Raw genomic sequence first — 24,971 nt, forward strand, 5'->3', positions numbered from 1 at the left:
AACAGCGCCTACGCGGAAAACCACAGTGAGCGTAACTGTAATGGGCCCATGGCTAGACCTCTACCCCAATAAAGAAGCAGTACAGCAACTACACTCCGGCTTTACAGATGGCTTTTTTATTATCCCCTACAAATTCAATAAAACACCAACCCTGGCCGATAACCTAAAATTCGCTCGAGAATTCCCCGAAATTTTTAATCAAAAAATCAAAACGAGGTCGAACTAGGTAGAATGGCGGGCCCCTATCATTCGCTGACGTTCAAAAATATCAAAATATTGCCGTTAGGCATAATTCCTAAAAAGGAACTCTGTAAATATCGTCTTATACATCATTTGTCACACCCAAAAGGCGAATCAGTTTGCAACGCTATTCCCCCAGAGGAAGTGTTCCGTGCCTTATGCGTCATTCGACAAGGCGGTAGAACTAGTCTGCGCAGCCGGGCCCGGCACCATGCTAGCTAAATCAGACATAGAATCGGCATTCCGCCTTTTGCCCGTGCACCCCGTCGGTTTCCACCTATTAGGATGCAAAGTGGACCAGCACTATTACTTTGATATGCGCTTGCCTATGTGATGTTCCATTTTATGTCACTATTTCGAGCTATTCAGTACTTTCCTGGACTGGGTAGTCCGTTACGAAACAGGCAGCAACTCCGTGATTCATTACCTCGACGATTTTTTATTCATCAGCCCCAAAAATACAAAACTCTGCTCCTTCTAGAAAAATTTAAACTTATATCACGGCATTTCGGCGTACCGCTATCACCAGAAAAAAACAGTCGGACCATGTAATGTATTACCTTTCCTTGGAATGGAAATAGACACCAATTCAATAGTTTTTCGCTTACCTGCCGAAAAAATACAGAAAACACTGCAGATGTTGGAAGGCTTATGTAAAGTAAAAATTAAAAAGTCACCCTCCAACATATGCAGGCCTTACTGGGTCTACTGACATTTGCCAACGGGGTAAGGCCGGTCGGCAGAACTTTCTCTCGCCACTTATTGTTGGCAACCAAGGGCATTTCCCAGCCTGGCCATAGAATTAGGCTTATTAAAAGCCGACTTGTTAGTCTGGAAAACGTTGTTGCAATCATACAACAACCATACATGTGTTATGGCTAAAGAATCATCAAGCAAGGACATAGGGCTGGCAGTAGGGGGGTGTAACAAAGAGGGTTTCGCAGCAATCTACAAAAACCAATGGTGCAAAGGCAGCTGGCCAGAGTTATGGACCACATCAAGCTGGGGGCGACATCTAGCCCTGTTGGAAATTTTCGCAATAGTTACATCAGATGAGATATGGGGTACTCAGTTGGGAAGCGCGAACATTCAATTTCAGATGAAAAACAGAACCGCAAAGAGCTTGAACCATATGTCTGCTACATCCTTGCACATACTCGCTCTTTTACGTCGGCTAGCGCTGCTATGTTTGGAAAACAATATCTGGTGTCGAGCCACATTAGTGGCAGAGGTAGATGATAATCTCATTAACTCACTGTTATCTTCCGAGTGGCAGGCCTTCAGAGTCCAGCTTCCCAATGCACAACCTTTGGGTATTCAGTGTTCTCCATCCCTATGGGACAGTGGCCAATCACTGATGCCCTTAATCCGCGCCTCCATTACATCTGCTACCTGGCAGGTTTATGGTAAGGCTTGGGAGGAGTGGTGCTCATTCAGGGTAGGCTAGTCGATAAGTGCGACCGAGCAAGAGGCGAAGTGATGACGGAATTTTTGGTTTGGCTCAAGGAAAGGGGTGTCGGGTACATCAGTGCAATGGAAACTATCGGGAATAGCCTTTTTCTTTCAACTATTGGGGTGGGCTGATGCATCAAAGCTCTTTTTCATCAAACAAGCCATTAAAGGCTGGAAAAGGCTTCAGCCAAGTCAAGAATGTCGTCACCCTATTTCAATGAGATTATTGCATGATATTATTTCAGTTTCCCCATCGGTATGCAAGTCGCAATACCAGGCGATCCTCGCATCAACAGCTTTTGCTATTGCTTTTTTTGGGGCATTGTGCATCAGCGAGTTGTTGCCACAGTCGAAACATGCATTGGAAGACGGTTTAATTAACAAGGACATAGTCATATGCAGCGACGCTGTGCGCATTCGAGTGCGAAAATCCAAGTGCGATCCTACCGGTAGGGGCACGTGGGTCCTCGTTAACTCAGCAGATGGCCTAGTATGCCCACTAAAAATAGTCAAAAGATGCGCAGTAATAAGACGAAAGCAGATTTTTTTCTCTCACACAGCCGGGTCCCCTCTTACCAAGTATCAATTTCAGGCAATTTTCAAGTTATGCTTAGAGAAAGCCAGCGCTAATCCGAATGATTACTGGGCACATTCTTTCCGAATTGGGGCAGCCACAGAAGCGGCTAGGGCAGAGCCGAAGTGCAGAGAATGGTTCGATGGAAAGAGGCATGCTTCACCAGATACTGTACATAAGACCTGATTTGCTGATGTAACATATTTTATCTTTTACAGGAGTAGACGTTTGGGTTTTAGGACATCATATGTCTACGAGGCAGAAAAAAGGGCCAAGCTTCGGCCTGGAGGAAAAAATCTAGGCTTTCCGGGTCTAGAAGTCAACTGGAGAGGTATCAGAGGGCTCCAATGGCAGCAGGTGTTCCGACAGATAGCTGACATCTCCAGGAGAGCTAATAATAGTGATACACGCTGGTGGCAATGATCTCGGCAAACGCAAAATCGCCGAACTTTGCACAGTGATGACAACAGACTTCGAATGTTTTGCCTGTTTATTCACGGATATGGTATTGGTGTGGTCAGAGATTATACCACGAGATGTCTGGTGGGGTGCAAGAGATGAAAAAGCCATAGAGCATGCAAGGAGGAAGTTCAATGCGTGGATGGCAAAATTCGTGAGGGGAAAATGTGGCATTGTGGTTCGTCCCCACCAGCTGGAAGGCGATAACTTGGCACTATTGAGACCGGACGAGGTTCACCTGATGGACATTGGTCTCAATATATTTTTGTCCTGCTTGCAGGATGGAGTTGAACAGGCCCTAATGTTGATGGGTGGGGGTCGGAGTCCTGTGTTGGTCATACACATGATCTTCCATGGTTTAAGATGTGGAGGAGGGCAATGGTTCGTAACCGCTCATTGGCCAGCTCATCTGTTGATCGTGGGCAGGACCTCAGCAATGAGCCCATTATGAAATGTAATTGCCTTTCTCTGCTAATGTAATTAATAAACTGTGACCAACCTGTTTCAACCCATCTAGACCTGGCTCTGTTTTATTGCGAGACTGGTAGGAGGAGGGAAGGCACTGTTTAAGACACACAGGTCTCTGCAGTCTGATAGGCACGGTACTAATTAAGGAACGTGCCTCTGACTGGAGCCCATATGCTAAAGCTAGAAAAAATACAGTTCAGTGCCCAATTCCTCCCTCTCACCACTCCCCAGGTGATGGACTAATTGGGATGCCCAGCTGTCCAACGGTTTTAAAGGGGAATGGTCTTACAGCCACAACTACAGGGGCTAAAGCCAGGTGCCTGGGTCAGTAACTTCCTTTTTCCTCTGGCTGACCCCTGGAAGCTTTTGTCCCACCCTCCCTTATAGATGTCAATGGTGTGTAAATTGCCGTAACAATTTGCGGAAATGTGTGTGTGTGTATATATATATATATACATATATACAGTGAAGAATCAACAACAAGTGGGACACAATTGTGAAATTTAACGAAATTTATTGGTTACTTTAAATTTTTGTGGAAATTCAAAAGCTGAAAAGTGGGGTGTGCAATATTATTCTGCCCCTTTAGTTTCGGTGCAGCAACCTCACTCCAGAAGTTCATTGTGGATCTCTGAATGATCCAATGTTGTCCTAAATGACTAATAATGATAAATATAATCCACCTGTGTGTAATCAAGTCTCCGTATAAATGCACCTGCTCTGTGATAGTCTCAGGGTTCTTTTTGATGCACAGCATCATGAAGACCAAGGAACACAACAGGCATGTCCGTGATACTGTTGTGGAGTTTAAAGCCGGATATGGATACAAAATGATTTCCAAAACATCCCAAGGAGCACTGTGCAAGTGATCATATTGAAATGGAAGGTGTATCATACCACTGCAAATCTACCAAGACCCGGCCGTCCCTTTAAACTTTCATCTCAAACAAGGAGAAGACTGATCACAGATGCAGCCAAGAGGCCCATGATCACTCTGGATGAACTGCAGAGCTCTACAGCTGAGGCGGGACAGTGTCCATAGGACAACAATCCGTTGTACACTGCACAAATCTGGCCTTTATTGAAGAGTGGCAAGAAGAAAGCCATTTCTCAAAGATATCCATAAAAAGTGTTGTTTAAAGTTTGCAACAAGTCACCTGGGAGACACACCAAACATGTTGGAAGAAGGTGCTCTGGTCAGATGAAACCAAGATCAAACTTTTTGGCAACAATGCCAAATGATATGTTTGGCGTAAAGGTAACACAGCTCATCACCCTGAACATACCTTAACCACTGTCAAATATGGTGGCAGCATCATGGTTTGGGCCTGCTTTTCTTCAGCTGGGACAGGGAAGATGGTTAAAATTGATGGGTAGATGGATGGAGCCAAATACAGGACCATTCTTGAAGAAAACCTGTAGGAGTCTGCAAAAGACCTGAGACTGGGAAGGAGATTTGCCTTCCAACATAAAGCAAAATCTACAATTGAATGGTTCACAAATAAACGTATTCAGGTGTTAGAATGGCCAAGTCAAAGTCCAGACCTGAATCCAATCGAGAATCTGTGGAAAGAGCTGAAAACTGCTGTTCACAAACGATCTCCATCAAACCTCACTGAGCTCGAGCGGTTTGCCAAAGAAGAATGGGCAAGAATTTCAGTCTCTCGATGTACAAAACTGATAGAGACATACCCAAGGTGACTTGCAGCTGTAATCGCAGCAAAAGGTGGCCCAACAAAGTATTAAGTTAAAGGGGCCGAATAATATTGCACGACCCACTTTTCAGTTTTTGAATTTCTACTAAAATAACCAATAAATTTTGTTCAACTTCACAATTGTGTCCAACTTGTTGATTCTTCACCAAAAATGTAAATTTGACATCTTTATGTTTGAAGAATGATATGTGGGAAAAGGTTGAAAGGTTCCAGGGGGCCAAATACTTTCGCAAGGCACTGTGTGTGTGTGTGTATATATGTGTGTATGTATGTATATATATATATATATATATATATATATGTATAAAATCCTGGTTAACGATGCTAAGTCACAGCGGAAGATGAGGAGGGCAAAGGTTCGTAACCGCTCATTGGCCAGCTCACCTGTCAATCGCGGACAGGACTTCGGCAATAAGCCCTTATGAAATGTGATTGCCTTTCTCTGCTTATGTAATTAATAAACTGTGACCGACCTGTTTCAACCCATCTAGGCTGTGTTTTATTGCGGGACTGGTGGGAGGGGGGAAGGCACTGTTTAAGACATTAAGACACAGGTCTCCGCAGTCTAACAAGTCCTGTGTCATCCACATAATGCAATGAAATCTTGCACCTGCGTAGTAGCATTGCAGGCCTGTGCACGCATTGCAGGCCTGTGCACTTTGCGGGCAGAGCAAAGTACATTATTGTGTTAGAGGCAAAAGATATTCCAGATTAGGCGAAAGTGCATGGGCCAGCGATGCTACAATGCAGGCCCAAGTTTTCATTGTGCTTAGTGACTGACACCGGACGGATCATCCACATCAGTCAGATACGAAGGACAGTGTTCAGGAGTAGAGAGGAAGCACAGATGCACTGATCCTTTGTCACTCTCTCCCATCCCGATTTCTATTAACATCACAGAAGATGGACACTGGAACTGCTATGAGGAGGAGCTTAGCGCTTTTATGCTCCCTGCCCACCTTCTCTCATTGGTTCCTGTAGGTTTTCTGGTCGGTCTCATTGGCTTGTGCTAGAGACAGCAGCTCTTACATATTTAAATTAGCCACTCTGGCCTTGAGCATGAGATGGGGTACCACTCCTGGAGCAAATGCCCCACTGTCCTTTTCTCCCTTGTACAATACTAAGCATTCTAATGCATCGCTTATCACAAATGTCAATGAGGATTATTACTAAGTTACCATTAAATGGTACGTAATTGATATAGTGAACATAGATTTGCATAATTTTCTGCGTAAGAACATAAATCTCAAGCTCGTACGAGTTCCTAGAATGCTATTTCATGTTCTACAGCTGAGGTTTATTAGGACCAGGAAGGGGGGGTATATAGCTTCCGATTCCAGGTATTGGATATAATTGGTCCAAACATCTGCTTTTTTCCCCTCCATACTCTCGGTTACATCTCTTCTTATGTAACACATTCACAAATACTGTTTGTGCCAGTTTTGTTATTTGGAAGATTTTTCCTTTTTCAGTATCTGCAGAAAAGGTATACACAATAATATAAAATACTGACATACTAGATCAAAAACACCTTGCAAGTGGAATTGATTCTCTTTGTATAATGCATCACAATGTAGATGCATTAATGCGCTCCCCAAGGATTTAAATCTTGCTAAAATGTTTTAATCTTTTTGGTTGACTATGGCAGATTATATGTACAGTAATAGGTATGGGTTGTCCTGGCCGGACATTCGACAGTATTTTTAACCTCTTCCCGACCTTAGACGTATATGGAAGGGAATGACTTCTCGACCTTGGATGTACTGTATACGTCATTGCGAATCTGCGCACATGAGCTGTGCGTGCACGCGCATCACCTGGTGTTCGGCTAACATAGCTGACACTTGGGTCTCATCCCATACAGATTTTGGCAGTTAAACCACCTAAATGCTGCAAATGAAAAAATAGTGCAAAAAAACAATGCTTTTTTCATCATTCCACAGAACAAAAAGTGGAACAAATCGCGATCAAAAAGACTAATAGAAATAAAAATGGTGAAAACATCATGTTGTCTTGTTAAAACCAAGCCGCCATACATCTTCATCAGTGGAAAAATAAAGTTATACTTCTCAGAATAAAGCGAGGCAAAAATAGTTTTTTCTAAAAACTAGTTTTTACTGTGTAAAAGCGCCAAAACAGAAAAAATATTATATAAATGAGGTATCCCTGTAATCGTACTGACCCGAAGAATAAAGTTCCCTTATCAACTTTACCCAGCACGCATAATGACATGACATAAAAACAATTCCTAAGTTGCTGCTTTTTGTTCATTTTGCCTCACAAAAATCGGAATAGAAAGCGATCAAAAAACGTTATGTGTCCCAAAAATGGTGCTAATAAAAATGTAAACCCTTCCCGCAAAAAAACAAGCCTCATGACTGGCGGTAGAAATATAGGAAAAATTATTAATATTGTTTACTGAAAGCACAATGTTGTGTCGTTGGATTATGATCACACTCCCTCTGTTCGTTGTGAGATTTAGGAAATTAGTGGATCTTTCCATGCTGAAAGCAATTGTCTAAGGAGAGATCATGGATGTGGTCCTGAAAGACAGCTCCATTCCACAGGCCAAAGCTGCCAACAGCGTAAGGTCATCTGATGAAGGAGAGTGTGTGATTGGGATTTACGTCTTGCTCCTCGGTAAGAAAAAGGCGTAGTATAACGGAAATTCTGCAAGCTTTAACTTGGGACATGAAAGAGGTCATATTATACACTGGTTGTCCACCTTTGGGAACATTCCTTTTTTTAATTCCTAAATGCATGCATTTCTTGATTAAAATCATTTTTGCTAATGTGTTTCATTAAATATTTTACACCACTTGCCTTCCACAGCCTTTCTGTTACACTGTCTATTGTTGGCTGCATAATGGGTTAACTGAGAAGTCATAGTAACATAGTTTTGAAGGCTGAAGGAAGACCTTATGTCCATCTAGTTCAGCCTATTTTTAGTGCAGCTGTTCTGTGTTGTTGATCCTGGGGAAGGCAAAAAACCCACAGAGTAGAAGCCAATTTTCTCCATAGGGAAAAAAATTCCTTCCCCTAAGCTGCGTCAACCATCTACTTATAATATTATGTTATTCGTAACCTTCTATACTGTTACAAGAAAAGCATCCATTCCTTTCTTAAATTCATTCAGTGAGTTGGCCATCACCACTTCCTCAGGAAGAGAATTCCAGAGCCTCACTGCTCTTACCGTGAAGAACCCTCTTCTATGCTGGTGCAGAAATTGTCTTTCCTCCAAACGAACAGAATGCCCCCTTGTTTTTGTCACAGTCCTTGGTACAAACAGTTCATTGGAGAGATCTCTGTATTGTCCTCTGATATACTTGTACATATATATAAGTTCTCCCCTAAGTCTTCTCTTTTCTAGAGTAAATAGACCTAAATTTGATAACCTTTCTGGGTATTGTAGTGAACCAACTCCATTTATCATTTTAGTAGCCCGCCTTTGAACCCTTTCAAGTTCAGTGATGTCTTTCTTGAGCACCGGCGTCCAAAATTGCACACAATACTCCAAGTGTGGTCTGACGAGTGATTTGTACAGAGGGAGAATTATGTATTCATCTCGTGTCCCCAGACCTCTTCTAATGCATCCCATCACCCTATTTGCTTTGGTGGCAGCTGCCTGACACTGGGCACTCCAATTTAGCTTCTTATTGACTAAGATGCCTAAGTCTTTTTCCATGTCTGATTTCCCCAGCAGTTTCCCATTTAGTAAGTAATTGTAGCATCTGTTTCTCCTTCCCATGTGCATAACCTTACACTTATCTCTGTTAAACCTCATTTGCCATTTTTCAGCCCAATTCTCCTATTTACTCAAATCTGTCTGTAGTTGCAAACTGTCCTCCTTTGTGTTAACTACCTTACATAGTTTTGTATCATCTGCAAATACTGATATTTTACTGTGTAAGCCATCCACTAGATCATTAATATATTAAATAGTAGGGGGCCCAATACAGAACCCTGTGGTACCCCACTAGTAACCCTGGCCCAATCTGAGTATGCCCCATTAATAACCACTCTTTGTTTTCTATCACTAAGTCAGCTACCTACCCATCTACACACATTTTCCCCTCTTCCAAGCTTTCTTATCTTACTTACCAATCTTTTATGTGGGACAGTGTCAAATGCTTTAGAGAAGTCGAGATAAATGACATCCAATGATTCTCCTTGGTCCATTTGAGAGCTTACATCCTCATAGAAGCTGATCAGGTTAGTTTGACAGGAGGGATCTTTCATAAATCCATGTTGATATGGAGTTAAACATTTATTAACATTGAGATATTCCATAATGGTATCCCTTAGAAACCCTTCAAAAATTTTACCCACAACAGATGTTAAGCTTACCGGCCTATAGTTTCCAGGTTCCCTTTTACACCCCTTTTTGAATATTGGTACCACATTTGCTTGCCGCCAATCAAAAGGAACAGACCCTGTTTCTATAGAGTCTTTAAATATAAGGAATAGAGGCCTGTCTATCACATTACTTAACTCCCTTAATACCTGAAGGTGAATGCCATCAGGGCCTGGTGATTTGTCAATCTTAATCTTACTAAGGCGGTTCTGCACTTCTTCCAGGGTTAGGCAGGTAATACTTAATGGGGAGTTTACATTATCACTCTGCATTTCCCCTGGCAAATCCTTTTCCTGTGTGAACACTGTTGAGAAAAAAGTATTTAAAACATTTGCTTTTCCCACATCGCTGTCTATGATTTCACCCTCATTGTTCTTTAAAGGGCCGACACCATCAATTTTAATCTTTTTACTGTATATATAATTAAAGAATAGTTTGAGGTTTGTTTTACTTTACTTAGCAATGAGTTTCTAAGTTTCCACTTTTGCTAAATGTATTTGTTTTTTACACATTTTATTTTTTTCTCTATAACTTTTTAATGCTTCTTCATTGCCTTCTTGTTTTAGCTTTTAGCTTCCTAAATGCCTTGTTCTTGTTATTTATTGCCCTTTTTACATCCTTATTTAGCCACATTGGTGTTCTCCTGTACCTAGCCCTTTTATTTCTGTACGGTATGGCTTGCTCGCAATGGGTGTGTAAAACTGATTTAAATATTTCCCATTTATTTTCTGTGCTCCTATTTTTGAGGACATTGTCCCAATCAATTCGGCGAAGGTCCTCTCTAAGCTGATCAAACTTTGCTTTCCTGAAATTCAGCGTTTTCTTAACCCCCTTCCAGGGCACTTTACTGAAGGACAAGTGGAATTGTATTATATTGTGGTCACTGTTCCCTAGGTGCCCATCGACTCGTACTTCTGTTATTCTATCTGTCCTGTTGCTTAAAATTAAGTCCAGAAGGGCTGTCCCTCTAGTTGGGCCCTGCACAAGTTGTGACAGATAATTATCCTTGGTTACTGACAGAAATTGGTTTCCTTTCTGAGATACGCAGGTTTCAGTTTCCCAGTCTATGTCGGGGTAGTTGAAGTCCCCCATAATAATCACCTCATTGTGATTTGCTGCTTTGTCTATTTGTTTCAATAATACATTTTCAGTGGCTTCTGTTATATTTGGTGGCTTATAACAAACCCCTATGAGGATTTTATTACTTTTCTCTCCTTGTATCTCCACCCATAGAGACTCCACCTCTTCATTTCCCTCTTGTATATCTTCTCTTAGTGTGGGCTTCAAAGTGGACTTTATATATAGACAGACTCCACCCCCTTTCCTTTTTTTACGATCCCTCCTAAACAAATCATATCCTTGCAAGTTAGCTGCCCAGTCATAGCTGTCGTCTAACCATGTCTCAGTTATTCTTACTATGTCGTATTTTTCCTCATACATTACCAACTCCAGATCTTCAATCTTATTGGTCAGGCTTCTTGCGTTGGTCAGCATGCAGGAAAGAAGTTTTGCTTCCTTTTTCTTAGCTTCCTTCTGAGTACCGTCTTGGGTCCTCTTTACCACATCTAGTATCCTTGATTAGTTTGTCCTTCTGCTGCATGTTCTTGTCTGCTGTTTTTCCTCCCATCCCCTTTTCTTCTAGTTTAAAGCCCTCCTGATGAGTGTGGCAAGTCTTCTGGCGAATGTGTGTTTCCCAGGTTTTGTGAGGTGTAGCCCATCTCTTGCGAGAAGTCCATCGTAGAGGTAATTCACGCCATGGTCCAAGAATCCAAATCCTTGCTGCAAGTCATCAGTGAGCTCATTCTAGCAATGCAATGGGTGAGTTTCTGTTTTATTTTCTAGCTGCTCTCTGCATATTTTTGATCACAGGCCACATCAACGTTGAATGTGGAGGGAAACTAAATGCTAGTAAAAACCAAAATGGTGCAACATTCTTAAACCGAATTCAATTTTTTTTAACCCCATATACATGAAGTTAAGTATTTGGGTTTAATCTCCACAAATAGTCATAATGAGGCTGTACGTTGAGTTAATTCTGCTTTCTGCAGGCTGGTTCTCGCGGCTGGGGAATGGAGCTGTAATCTGCATTTTGTGTAGACGCAGGAGAACTTTGGACTCTCAGGATCTACTGATGTTCAACCTTGCCATATCTGATGCTGGAATCTCCATTTTTGGTTACTCTCCAGGAATTGTGGAGCTGTTTCATGGACTAGGAAAAGATGATTCCTGGACATGTAATGTAAGGGGTAATATATGTTTTTTGTGTATGAATTTACCAAGTAGTTTGACTTGCATACAATTCTCCTTTTCACATTTATGGCCAAAAGTTCTGAGACTGGCACAAATTTTGATTTTCACCAAATATTCTTCTTTAGTGTCTCAAGATATTTGAGTCTGCTATTTCTATGATTATTGAAGTACAGTTATCAGCATTTCTACACTTTTTTGACAAATTCATCAAGTTTATACAAAGACTTAATTTTTACAGGGCCAGCCCTTATTTTTCAAGACTTCTGCCCTTCACTCTGGCAGCTGGATATCAGATTCTGGGCCAAATCTTGACTCATCATTGCTTGGCATTTATCACAATGTCTGTGTTTCTGCAAAAAGTACAAGGGTTGGACTGCAGAGGACTGGGGTAAAGATATTTTCTCTGATGAAGCCCCCCTAGAGACGGTTTGGGACATATGAAAGAATGATTGGCGAATAAATGGCGGGTGCTATCTGTAGCAGAGTGTATCTTTTGAGAATCCACCGGAACACAGGAGAACTTCACTGAGCAACTTATCTTCAGTAAACAGTATTTACTTCATATGGGTAAACATGAGTTAAGAATTCAGAAGCACACAGCCGTGCTGCTGGCATAATACATTCAAAGGCGAAAGTAAAGAGTAACAACAAGAGAGCTTCCCTCCCTACAATACAGCAAACATTTAACTTCACACTACCGCCATCTGCTGTCAGGCTAGTGTAAAGTCCTCCTTTACATAAACAATAAGTCAATTTCTGTTGCATATGCCCACACCCTTTCTCAACAGTAAGGACTTATTCAATCAAACCCAACTTTTTTATTAGTCTCTGGTGTTTATCAGCATTCAACGCCTTCGTGAAGATGTCTGCTGTCATTTCTTCAGTAGGATAATATTCTAACTTTAAGACTCCTTGTTCCTGATGATCTCTCAAGAAATGATTCTTCACATCAATATGCTTGGTTCTTGGATTAACTCTTTCCATCTGAGCAAGAACAAGACATCCTTGATTGTCCTCTTTCAATTTTGTCGGTTCCAGCTGTGGTTGTCCTAGGTCTGTCAACAATTGTCTTAACCACAGAACTTCTTGACTTGCATGTGCTGCGGCAACATTCTCTGCTTCTGTTGAGGACGGTGTCACAATTGACTGTTTCTTAGTGTCCAACTTATTGGTCCACCTGAGAGGAAAAAAATATGTCCACTGGTAGATCTTTTGTCAGTTGGATCTCCAGCCCAATCTGCATCAACGTATCCTGCTAAAATGCAATTGTCACTTGTGGGTAGTTTGAGCTTAACGTTGCTGGTTCCTTTCAAATAATGCATTACTCTCTTTACAGCATTCCAGTCAGCTTTATTTGGTTTTGACACCTTTCTACTCAGGATTCCTACTGCTGCTGTGATGTCTGGCCTTGTAACAGTTGCTAGATACAGTAGTTTTCCTATTGATGTTCTGTACTCTTCATTATTTGGTAACATATTTTTCTCACTATTCATCTAAGATAATTAGTTTCCATTGGAGACTTTACTGTTTTTGCATCCTTCAATCCAATTTTTTCTGTTATGTCTTGAATCATGTGATTTTGATTCAGTAGGAAACTTCCGTCTTCTTCTCTTTCTATCTGTATTCCTAGATACTGTTTCACATTTCCCAAGTCTTTGATTTCGAAATGTCGCTTCAGGATTTTTAGAATGTTTTCTTTATCCCTTTCTTATTCAGAACAAATCAAAATGTCGTCTACATATGAGTACATAAATCCATCTATTTATCAGCCTTTTTGTGTACAAGCATGGATCAGCTTTGCTTCTTTGAAAATTTTCATTTGTAAGCGCTTCTGTGATTTTGTCATTCCACGCTTTAGCTGCTTGCTTTAAACCATATGTGCTTTTCTGTAGTTTGCAAACTTTGGGTTTCTTTCGTCTTTGAATCCTGGAGGTTGTTCCATGTAAATGTCTTCTGTTAAATCTCCATTGAAAAATGCTGTCTTTACATCCAGATGTATCAGTTCTATCTGTTTCATTGCTGCAACTGTAAGTAAAGTTCTTATTGTAGTATGTTTGACAACTGGAGCAAATGTCTCATCATAGTCTTCTCCATATTTTTGAGAATACCCTTTAGCTATGAGTCTTGCTCGGTATCTTTCAGGTGTGCCATCTGTTTGGTATTTTACTTAAAAAATCCATTTACATCCTATGGCTTTTCTTCCTTCTGGTAAATCTGTCAGTGTCCATGTATTTGAGTGATGCATGGATTTCTTTTTGGTTGCTTCTATCCATTTATTAGCTTCTTCTTTTGGGAGTTTAGATATGTCTTCCCAACAGGTAGGTTCATAAATTTTACTCGTGCTTGTCTTGTATGAGAGACGTTTTGGTGGTTTTCCTTTGTTCTCTCTCATTGAATGTCTTGGTTCTGTGTCTGTTTGTAGTTGTATTTCTTCATTTTCAGTATTCTGTTCATCAATTTCAACTACTTTCTCATCAAATACTTCTTCAGCTATGTCACTGCTGTTTTTCTCATTTTTTGTTTCAATTGAAATCATGGTGTCTTCATTTAGCTCCTCAATGAATGTCACACTGTTACTCACCGTGACTGTCTGTTTTGGGATCTAGGATTCTGTATCCCTTGAAATTTTCACTATATCCAACAAATATTCCCTCCATGGATCTGTTTTGAAGTTTGGAACGTTTTTCTGTTGGAGTGAATATAAAAACTTTACATCCAAAAACTTTTAAATGATTGACACTTGGTTTCATACCTTGCCACAGTTCATATGGAGTTTTCTACAGTTTTCTGGAAAAAAGTCTGTTCTGTAGATATGTAGCTGTAATTGCTGCCTCACCCCAATATTTCTCTGGTAGTTTGGAATCTGTCAGCATACATCTTATCGTTTCTGTCAGAGTTCTGTTTTTCCTTTCTGCTACTCCATTTTGTTCTGGTGTTCTATACCATTTTGTCTTAAGTAGTTTTCTATTTTGTGACCTGTAAATTCACCTCCATTATCACTTCTGATGACAATTTGCTTCCTTTGAAATTTGTTATTCGACCTTGTTACATAGTCTACAAGTTAATCAAAAGCTTCACTTTTGTTCTTAATTAAGTATGTGACTGTGTATCTTGAGTAGTCATCTATAAAAGTCACCATGTATCTATTTCCTCCTGATGTAGTCACTTTCACTTTCACATACATCAGTATTCACCAAATCAAGTGGTCTTTTTCTTTTCATCCCACTTTCTTTAGGAATAGATATTCTTGTGGCTTTAGATTTTATACAACATTCACATCTTACGGTAATTGAGCAATCTGATATCTTTAGATCTTTTGTCAATTCTTTTCTTTGTAGTTCCCTTATACTGTCAGGGTGTCTGTGTCCTAGATGTCTATGCCACATGTGAATACAGTTCTTGTGATCATGTGTACATACCTTCTTCTGTTCCTTTGGTGTGTCAAGATGATATAATTGTTCATCTGCCTTGACATTGGTTATCACCTTGTTTCCTGCTAGAATTGCAAGCTCATTGTCTTTGAATTTTACAGTGAGTCCATTGGCTGTTAAACGCTTCACAGATAGATAACAATCCGCCTTCCAATTTTGGAACATACAACACATTCTGTACAAGTATCTTTGAATCTTGTCCGAACTTGTTTGAACAGTTTAGCATACCTTGTCCAATACTTTGAGGTTATTTTGCTTCCATCTGCAAGATAAATGGCTTCTTTCTTATGTAAATCAAGATCAGTGAAGAAATTCTTGTCACTTGTTATATGACTCGTTGCTCCTGAATCAATAAACCAACGAAGTGATGATTTCTTGTCTTTTACTTTAAATGTGCCATTACAATTATTCTCACATAAATCGGAAATTGTGTTTTTCACTTTCTGTGTATGCTCTTTAAGTTGTAATTTTTGTTGATCTTTCCATATAGTAACCTTTAATATAGGGTTTTTTAAATTCTGTAGCTTTAAGAGCGTTTCCACTGTCCTTTTCAGTAGAAGAATCATTTGTCTGTTCTTTTCTTCTCTGATATTCATGTATTAGTCTGGTTTTCACAAAATCTAATATGATGTCTTTTCCAGGTCTTGTCTCTAGGGCATTTATTAAGGCTGTATACGAATCTGGTAAACTGCACAATAATATTGCTGCTACATGACTTTCTTTAATATCTTCACTAATGGACCTTAGCTGTGATATTACTTCCATCATTGAGAATGTGCTTCTGCATGTCGTCATTTGCACTCAATCTCATACTGTAAAGCTTTCTTAATAGAAATAGCTTGTGATTTAAACTGGATCTTTCATGTAATTTTCTTAATGCGTCCCACATTGCTTTCGCTGTATCCTCATTCCTCATGTGTATTAATTGAGCATCATCCACTAATAAGCTAATGGTGGCTCTAGCTTCTCTATTCTTTCTATCCCATGTCTGATTATCTTCATCAGGTCTATCTGTAATGATTACTTCCCATAAATCGTCTTTAGATAACAACTCTACTTTGAATATCCATAACTGATAATTTTCACTGTTCAGCTTAGCTACTGTGAGTTTCAGCTCAGTGCTGCACATCATTTTTATATAATCTTGTTTTATGAAGATATTCTTCTTTATAATTCCTGTATATCCTGTGTGTGATGATTCTCTGTAATTATCTCCAGTGTGCAGTCATCTAGTTCCTGGGACATAAATTCCTTTGTCCCTCTGTATCTGGATTTTTTTTTTCAGTCTCCGTTCACTGGGTTTTATCTCCTTCTGTTAACAGAGATTATCTGCTTGGAGTTATCTTCTGGTGTCTCTGTCCTGGGTGTCTTTGTTCTGGACCCATAACCTGTAGCAGAGTGTATCTTTTGAAAATCCACCGGAACACAGGAGAACTTCACTGAGCAACTTATCTTCAGTAAACAGTATTTACTTCATATGGGTAAACATGAGATAAGAATTCAAAAGCACACAGCCATGCTGCTGGCATAACACATTCAAAAGCGAAAGTAAAGAGTAACAACAACAAGAGAGCTTCCCTCCCTACAATACAGCAAACATTTAACTTCACACTATCGCCATCTGCTGTCAGGCTAGTGTAAAGTCCTCCTTTACATAAACAATAAGTCCATTTCTGTTGCATATGCCAACACTATCATGAGTCATATCTTGTCAAAGTAAAGCATCCTGAGACCACTCGTGTGGGGGCTTTTCATCCATGGAGTGGGCTCAATAACAATTTTGTCCAAGAACACTGCCATGAATAAAGAATGGGACCTAAAAATTTTCCAAGAACAACTCCCAACAATCCAGGAGCAATGTAGTGATGAACAATGATTTTCTCAGCATGGTGGAGACCATATACAGGGCAAAAGTGAGAATGAAGTGGTTCAGTGAATGAAACATTGAAGTTTTATGTTCATGGCTGAGAAAATCCCAAGATGTTAATTCCATTATTTTAGAAACCAAAAAAAGAAGGTGAAATTGTCCCTCTTAACTATAGTGTAAGCAATGTTTGTGTCTTTACATGTACGTGAATTAACAGAACCCTTACCTGGGTTCAGATGGCTATATTGAAAATTGGGACTGCAATTGCAACTGCGCATTGTGGATGTGACTGGTTGTATGCGCTATCTGCATTATGGAGTGGTGCAGGAGCTGCCTTTTATTGAATGCATTGTTCTGAGCCGTAAATAGACCAAGGTAGTGCAAGCTGTGATTTTTACTTTTCCTCTCAGTCCCTTGCTTCACGTGGAAAATAGACCATATGCATTGAAACATTGGCCATAGTGGGTCCATGTGCTCTCCATATTCGGTATGTGGGGTGCACATAGAGAGCACAAAGACCAATTATACGCTCATCTGAATGGGCCCATACTAAACATTACCCAAGCCTAACGATACCCGCCTTACACCGGCCACTTCTATAAAATTCAATTACCACTTTGGGAGGAATGTGAGGGTTCAGTTTGTGGATGTAGTATGATATAACTGATACATTTATGTCTGGATGAAAAGAATATAGTTCTATTTGAAGATAAACCAAGTAAATGAGCCTTGTTTGAATCTGTACTCTGTCCTGATTGTCTTTTAACCTTATTTGGTTGATGGCTTTCTGATCCTCCTCTTTGGCCTGATTACCATTAATACTCTTACGGCAATCAGTCTTCTTCACTTTCTGAAAGGATGCCGTCCCCACCAAGGTATAGTATTAATGCTGGTGGTGCAAGTTCTGACTTATCCCATATCTTGCCATCAGTCTCCTTCCTGAATATTCATGTAACATATTTGAAATATTTAATATTTTCTTGTCTGTAAATTGTATTAACTTTTGATTGATGAATTTCTTATGAGTTGTCCGTGAGCACATCAATTACAAGCACCCATTTAACTCTAATTTTTTAGCGTTAGCAAATTTTACTTTTGTTTTCAATTAATGTATCTGTTGGGACACGTTCAGTACTTGGTCAGTATTTGTAAGTCACAACTAGGAGTGGGTGATAAATACAGAAGTGGTGATGTGTTTCTGTTAAACTTTTCCTCTGACTGTTCCACTCTTGGATTTGGCTTACGAATACTGATGTAAAATACTAACCAATTACTCAACATGTGAATGTCGCCTTAAACAGATGGCCTGTCCCAGACACAAACTGTGGATCCAGCGTAAAAGGAGCAAATAAAAAGCGCCCTGAGTGAGACTCATTATGTGAAAGTTCATGTTTCTTAGCTCACATGATGGATAAAGATTCAATTCCCATGTTCATTCTCATCATCTGGATCTCTGCTGTTATCTGGTCTGCAGCTCCAATTTTTGACTAGGGCACCTTCATAGGTATCTTACTAAAAAGAAAAAGGTTTTGGCACTGTGTTAGCTAGTTGAAATAAAATGAATTATTATAATGAGACAAGACATACATATGTATAAATAGATGGAATAATGATTGTCTGATGACCATTTTCAGGGTTCTAAGTGGGACAAAAGAAACTTAAAGGGGTATTCTCATCTCCAAGATCCAATCCCAATATGTAGTAGGTGTAATAACAATAATAATAATATTAGCAAATACCTCCAATTAGAAATGTAGTATAATTTTTCTGATTCGCTATGGCACTTCCCTCATGTGCAGGCATTGCAGGACCATGGATACCTAAGGTCCTGCAATGCCTGCACAAGGGGAAAGTGGCATCGCATACTAAAAAAAAAACTATACTACATTTCTAGTTGGAGGTATTTGCTAATATTATTATTACTCATACTACATATTGGGTTCGGATCTTGGAGAGACCATAGAGGTGCACAGATTTTGTTTTATCTGAATGCTCTGTACCAGTAAAGTTGATCAAATAAGTAAGCACGCTTTCAAAAATAGAAGTGTCAATAATTAGCATTTTGTTAATTGACAAAAACAAAGTGAATGAACTAAAGAGAAATCTAGGATCAATATTTGCTGTGACCATTTGTCTTCAAAACAGCAACATAATGTCATTTCTAGATTCCTCTTGTACACAGTTTTTGAAGGAACTCGGCATGGAGGTTGTTCCAAAAATCTTAGAGATCAGGGCCTTGTGGGGCGAGATCATCACTTCCAGGACTTCTTGTTCTTTTTCATGTTGAATATAGATCTTAATGACTGGCTGTGTGTTTGGGGTTGTTATCCTGCTGCAGAATAAATTTGGGGTAGATCAGACGCCTCCCTGATGGTATTGCATGATGGATAAGTACCTACCTGTATTTCTTCAGCATAAAGAACAAAGTCCTGAAGTGATGATATGAACTCACAGAGCCCCAATCTCATACCATCCAGTCTGTGTGGAATTACATAAAAAGACAGAAGATCTGTGGTTAGTTCTCCGAGATGTTTGGAACAATCTGCCTGCTAACTGCCATCAAAGTCATATTATTTGTGTCTATGTCGAGCTTTCCGGTATATGTCTTAAGTCTTGAAACTAAAATCTTAAAGAAAAAGTAATTTTACATACCAGGAGAAACAAGATAACTATAAAGATGTATAAGTATAATATGAATCATTCTTAGTCAATTTGATGACTTTGTGTTTTCCTTTCTTCATTCCAGTAATTATAATGATCTACTGCTATGTGTCAGTCATCAGGGCTATTCATGACGCCACAAAAGTTCACATGTTAGGGATACCAGTCGACGTCAAATCATGATGGAAACACATAACACGGGTGATATTGAAATATTACAGAAATTCATCTTATTTCTTATTTCATCTCTAACTTAAAAACATAACAACATTCGAATGTAAATGTTTTTATAAAAAAAAATCTAGAAAAGTTTAAAACAGCGGTGTAAAAGTTCAGTTGTATGATGTTGAGTATGGTAAGTTTTGCACACTGTATGATAGGCAAGTACTTGGGGGTCTAACTCGACGTTTCAGTATCTTCATTTGAGCAATAATACAAACCAGACACTATACAACATTTGCTTTGCATAAGTTCTTTTTCTCCTAATATCACCTTGCAGTCGGTTTACCACAATCAGAATCCAGGATATCATATGCGGTGCTCAGCATACTGCAAAAAAGATATTTTATCAGGGTCACCAGCTAACAATTGCTCTCAGACAAGAACATTTCACTAATCTGATTGGCAGATAACTATCCCAAATGCTGTTCTCCCCTGGACTGATGCAGATCATTATTCTTTAAATCTCTAGTTTTTAGCTAAGATCATAGAATCATAGAATCGTAGAGTTGGAAGGGACCTCCTGGGCCATCTGGTCCAACCCCCTGCTCAAAGCATGATTCGCTAAATCATCCCAGTCAGATAGATGTCTGTCCAGCCTCTGTTTGAAGACTTCCATTGAAGGAGAACTCTCCACTTCTCGTGGCAGCTTGTTCCACTCATTGATCACTCTAACTGTCAAAAAGTTTTTTCGAATATCTAATCTGTGTCTCCTCCCATTCAGTTTCATCCCATTGCTTCTAGTCTTTCCTTGTGCAAATGAGAATAAAGTTGATCCTTCTACAATGTGACAGCCCTTTAGATATTTGTAGACAGCTATTAAGTCTCCTCTCAGTCTTCTCTTTTGCAAGCTAAACAATCCCAAATCCTGCAACCTTTCCTCATAAGACAGGGTTTGCAGACCGGTCACCATTCTGGTTGCTCTTTTCTGAACTTGCTCCAGTTTGTTGATGTCTTTTTTAAAATGTGGTGCCAAAAACTGGACACAATATTCCAGATGAGGTCTGACCAAAGAGGAGTAGAGGGAAATAATGACTTCACGTGATCTAGACTGTATGCTTCTGTTAATACAGCCTAGAATTGCATTTGCCTTTTTTGCTGCTGCATCACACTGTTGACTCATATTCAGTCTGTGATCTATTAGTAAACCCAAATCTTTTTCACATGTGCTGTTGCTTAGGCCTATTCCTCCCATTCTGTATATGCTTTTTTCATTTTTATTGCCCAGATGTAGTACTTTGCATTTTTCCCTGTTAAAAACCATTCTGTTAGTTGCTGCCCACTTCTCCAGTTTATTTATATCTTTTTGAATCCTCTCTCTCTCTTCTCTAGTATTAGCTATCCCTCCTAGCTTTGTGTCATCAGCAAATTTAATCAGTTTACCCTCTATTCCTTCATCTAAATCGTTGATCAAGATGTTGAACAATACAGGGCCCAGGACAGAGCCCTGTGGTACCCCACTTGAGACATTCTTCCAACTGGATGTGCAGCCATTTACGACCACTCTTTGGGTCCGATCACTAAGCCAGTTATGAATCCACCTAACAGTTGCCTTGTCCATTCCATTCTTAATAATTTTTTCAATAAGGATTGTATGAGATACTTTGTCAAATGCTTTGCTGAAGTCAAGATATACTATATCTACAGCATTTCCTTGATCCACCCAATCAGTGATTCCGTCATAGAAGGAAATTAAGTTAGTCTGACATGACTTATTAGTTACAAACCCATGCTGACTCTGTTTAATCACTTCATTCTTATCCAGGTACTGACATACATGTTGTTTAATAATTTGTTCAAAGATCTTTCCTGGTATAGAAGTCAGACTCACCGGCCTATAGTTGCCTGGGTCCACCTTCTTCCCCTTTTTGAAGATAGGAACAACATTTGCTCTTCTCCAGTCTTCTGGGACTTCTCCTGTTCTCCAAGAATTTGCAAAGATTATGGAGAGGGGTTCAAAAATTTCTTCTGCTATCTCCTTCAGTACTTTTGGGTGTAATTCATCTGGACCTGGAGACTTGAATTCATTTAGGTTAGCTAAGTGCTTCCTCACTATCTTTCTGTTTATAGATATCCTGGATTCTTCTATTCCCTTAATAGGACAGTGAAGAACAGTTGATGTTACATTTCCTTTCTGCGAGAAAACAGATGCAAAATAGGAATTTAAAAGTTCGGCCTTCTCAACATCCTGTCTTACCATTTCATCATTTTCATCCTGTAAAAATCCTATAGCATCTTTGACTTTTCTTTGACTTTTGACATATCCCCAAAATCCTTTATTATTGCTTTTGACATCTCTTGCAAGCCTCAATTCATTGTCAGCTTTAGTAATCTGATTTGTGCCCTGCAGGTTCTGCAGACAGCATTATATTCTTCTTTAGATATGCTTCCCTCTTTCCATTTTATAAACATTTTTTTTCTTCCTTTTTAGCATGTGCTTAAGTTCTGTGTTCATCCATCCTGGCTTCCTATTCTTCCCTCTTTTCGGAATTGTTAACAATTGTGCTTTGAGAATTTCATTTTTCAAGATTTCCCATCCTTCCTGGACATTTTTGTCTTTAAGGATATCCAGCCATTGGAACCCTGCAATTCTCTTTCTGAATCCCTTAAAATCTGCCTTTCTGAAATCTAACCTTGATGTCTGAGTCTTCACAGGTCTTCCTCCTCTAGTTATCCAAAATTCTAAAATAGCATGGTCGCTACCTCCTAGGGTCCCAGCCACTTTTACCTCCTCAACCATTTCCTCCCTGTTTATAAGGATTAGATCCAAGGTAGCAGATCCCCTTGTTTTCTCCCCTACCTTTTGGAAGATAAAGTTGTCAGCAAGAGAGGATAAGAATTTCCTTGACATGTTAGTTTTGCCTGAGAGCGATTCCCAACAAATGTCTGGATAGTTGAAATCTCCCATGACAACTATGTCATATTTTTTGGAGAACTTGGCCATTTGATGCATAAAGAGTTCATCCATATCTTCAGCTTGCACAGGCGGCATGTAGTAAATGCCTACAATGGTGTCCTTTCCATTGTTCTGTCCTTGTATTCTTACCCAAACAGTTTCCACAGAACTCCCAGTCTCTGAAGCTTCAATCTCTGTGCAGATATACGCGTTTCTAACATACAATGCGACACCTCCTCCTCGTTTATCAAGTCTGTTTCTTGCAAATAAGTTGTATCCTTCTAGTCTTGTATTCCAATCATGTGTATTGTCCCACCAAGTTTCAGTGATTCCAATGACATATTTCTTTTCCTGTGTTAGTAGTTCCAATTCTCCTTGTTTGTTGCCCATGCTTTGTGCATTAGTATAGAAACACTTTAGTTTGTGATTGGTTTCTCTTTCTCCAATATTTTTATTAATTAGATTCCTTTGTCTTTGTTCTTCCTTTCTACTTCTAATAGCAGAGTTCTCAATAGCATTTGTCAGGTGTATGGCTTTTTCTGGTCTTTTGCTTCCCTTCCCATGTTGTTCTAGTTTAAAGCTCTCCTTACAAGTGTAGCAAGGCGACTTCCAAATACATATTTTCCAGTCTTCGTAAGGTGCACCCCATCTCTAGATAGAACCTTTATGGGAGTCCTGTAGATTTCACGATCAAATTTGCTTTTTGGCAATTAAGGGAATGTGGATAATATTATAGGAGGTATTTAGGACCATTTTTTTTTTTTTACTGTGGGCTGAAGTTCTAACAGACGGATAGTTGCTTATTACCTACCTGTTGTGCCCATCGCTGATCTCCTCCATCACAGACCATTCCTGCGGCTTCCACTGATGTCATGTGGGCAAAGCAGTGACTTCCTGCTCTGCTCTGTTGACAAGGTGTGACTGCCAATGTCATGCTAATGACAGCTGACTCCTGCTACCTAGCTGGTAGCAGCCGGCTCTCTATCAGGATGATGTTGGCGGTCAGTCCCTGTCTACAGACCAACCCGGGAGGAGGAAGGGCTGCTATGTCAATGAGGAGCCGAGGTCTGCCTTGGAGACAGCAACTGACATCCATTGGGAGCCAAGTCTATCCCCACCATCAGAGGCACCAGTGAATAGTCATGTGTTCGCCTAGTCACATCCTCTCCTCGGGCCACGGCACAGTGGTTCCACAGACATTACAGAAACAATCATCTATATACACACACATAAAAAGAATAATATATCAACATTATATAGAAACACACACAGACATACATACACACATAAACCCACATACACTAGTCACAGTCAGGAGGGGAGAGAGAAATAGGGAAAATTACCAATATTCCTAAGGGTGGTTTATTATTTTTGTGCCTCCAAGCTAACCTATGTTATGTATTCCTTCTGTATCATAAGTGCCATTTGTTATCTGCACCTCATTTGTGCTAGCATGGTCTCCATACGCAGTTCTAGCTATGTGGTCATCTTGTGGTTTTCAATTACCAGTAGCCACACGCTTTGCCAAGTCAGCAAGTTTCTACAATCTGATGATATACTTGGTTCTTGGTCCAATGCTTCAACATGAGCTCCATTCCTTGCTTTACTACACAGAACAAAAGAAAGATCTGCCTATAGATTATGAACAACCAGAAAACCCCTATGAAGTAAAAATGAGGCAGTCAAAAGTTAAACAGTTTTTCTGGTTAGGATAACCCCTTACTGCATAACAGTTTTCCAGATGTTGCGCAGCAATGTAGCCTTAAATTACTCAAAACTGATTGTATATGGATGAGCTTCTTCCTCTGATTAGCTGCTATATGGAGCAGCTGTTTGGCTAATAGATAGAAGTCCTACTGGTGTCTCCCTCCTGAGTGAGATATAGTTAAAAAATGTCATGGTGACTGTATCTATTGTAATCCAAAAGGACAGCTAGCACACCACTGCATCAGTTTGGCCCACATTCTCTTGAGAATCAGCTGATAGACTGATGTCCAGACATTTTCCTTTAAAATTTGTTGGTATAATTCAGACTTCATTGTTCCATCAATGATGGCAAGCTGTTCTGTCCCAGATGCAGCAAAACATGCCCAAACCATGATACTACCACCACCATGTTTCACAGATGGTATGGGTTTTTTATGCAGTAATGCAGTGTTTTTCTTTCTTCAAACATAATGCTTCTCATTTAAACCATAAAGTTCTATTTTAGCCTCATCTATTTTCTAAACATTGTTCTAAAAATCTTCTGACTTGTCAACGTGATCTTTGGCAAGTTGCAGATGGGCTGTAATGGTCTTTTTGGAGAGCAGTAGCTTTCACCTTGCAATCCTGCAATTCATGCCATTGCTGTTCAGTGTCTTCCTGATAGTAGATTCATAATCA

The 24,971-nt window shown here is 39.8% G+C and overlaps 1 protein-coding gene across 1 annotated transcript; it reads left to right on the forward strand.

The window, feature by feature from the left end:
- Positions 1-1,719: 1,719 nt before the first annotated feature.
- LOC141092023 (opsin-5-like) lies at positions 1,720-24,301 on the forward strand. The gene is made up of 8 exons (XM_073577890.1): positions 1,720-1,760; positions 2,485-2,597; positions 7,432-7,548; positions 11,311-11,501; positions 17,586-17,685; positions 18,210-18,290; positions 19,518-19,642; positions 24,005-24,301. Exons 1-8 carry the CDS (start codon positions 1,720-1,722, stop codon positions 24,299-24,301), a joined length of 1,065 nt encoding a protein of 354 aa, XP_073433991.1.
- The last annotated feature ends 670 nt before the right edge of the window (positions 24,302-24,971 follow it).

The sequence above is a fragment of the Dendrobates tinctorius genome, unplaced genomic scaffold (genome assembly GCF_039654945.1).
Source record: "Dendrobates tinctorius isolate UK_male_01 unplaced genomic scaffold, ASM3965494v1 ptg000057l, whole genome shotgun sequence".
Taxonomy (NCBI): Eukaryota; Metazoa; Chordata; class Amphibia; order Anura; family Dendrobatidae; genus Dendrobates; species Dendrobates tinctorius.

Coding starts and splice junctions, on each gene's coding strand:
- LOC141092023 (XM_073577890.1), top strand. CDS start 1,720: ATGACGGAATTTTTGGTTTGGCTCAAGGAAAGGGGTGTCGG. Junction 1,761..2,484: donor CTCAAGGAAAGGGGTGTCGG/GTACATCAGTGC, acceptor TATCTTTTACAG/GAGTAGACGTTTGGGTTTTA. Junction 17,686..18,209: donor AGGATGCCGTCCCCACCAAG/GTATAGTATTAA, acceptor CATGTTTCTTAG/CTCACATGATGGATAAAGAT.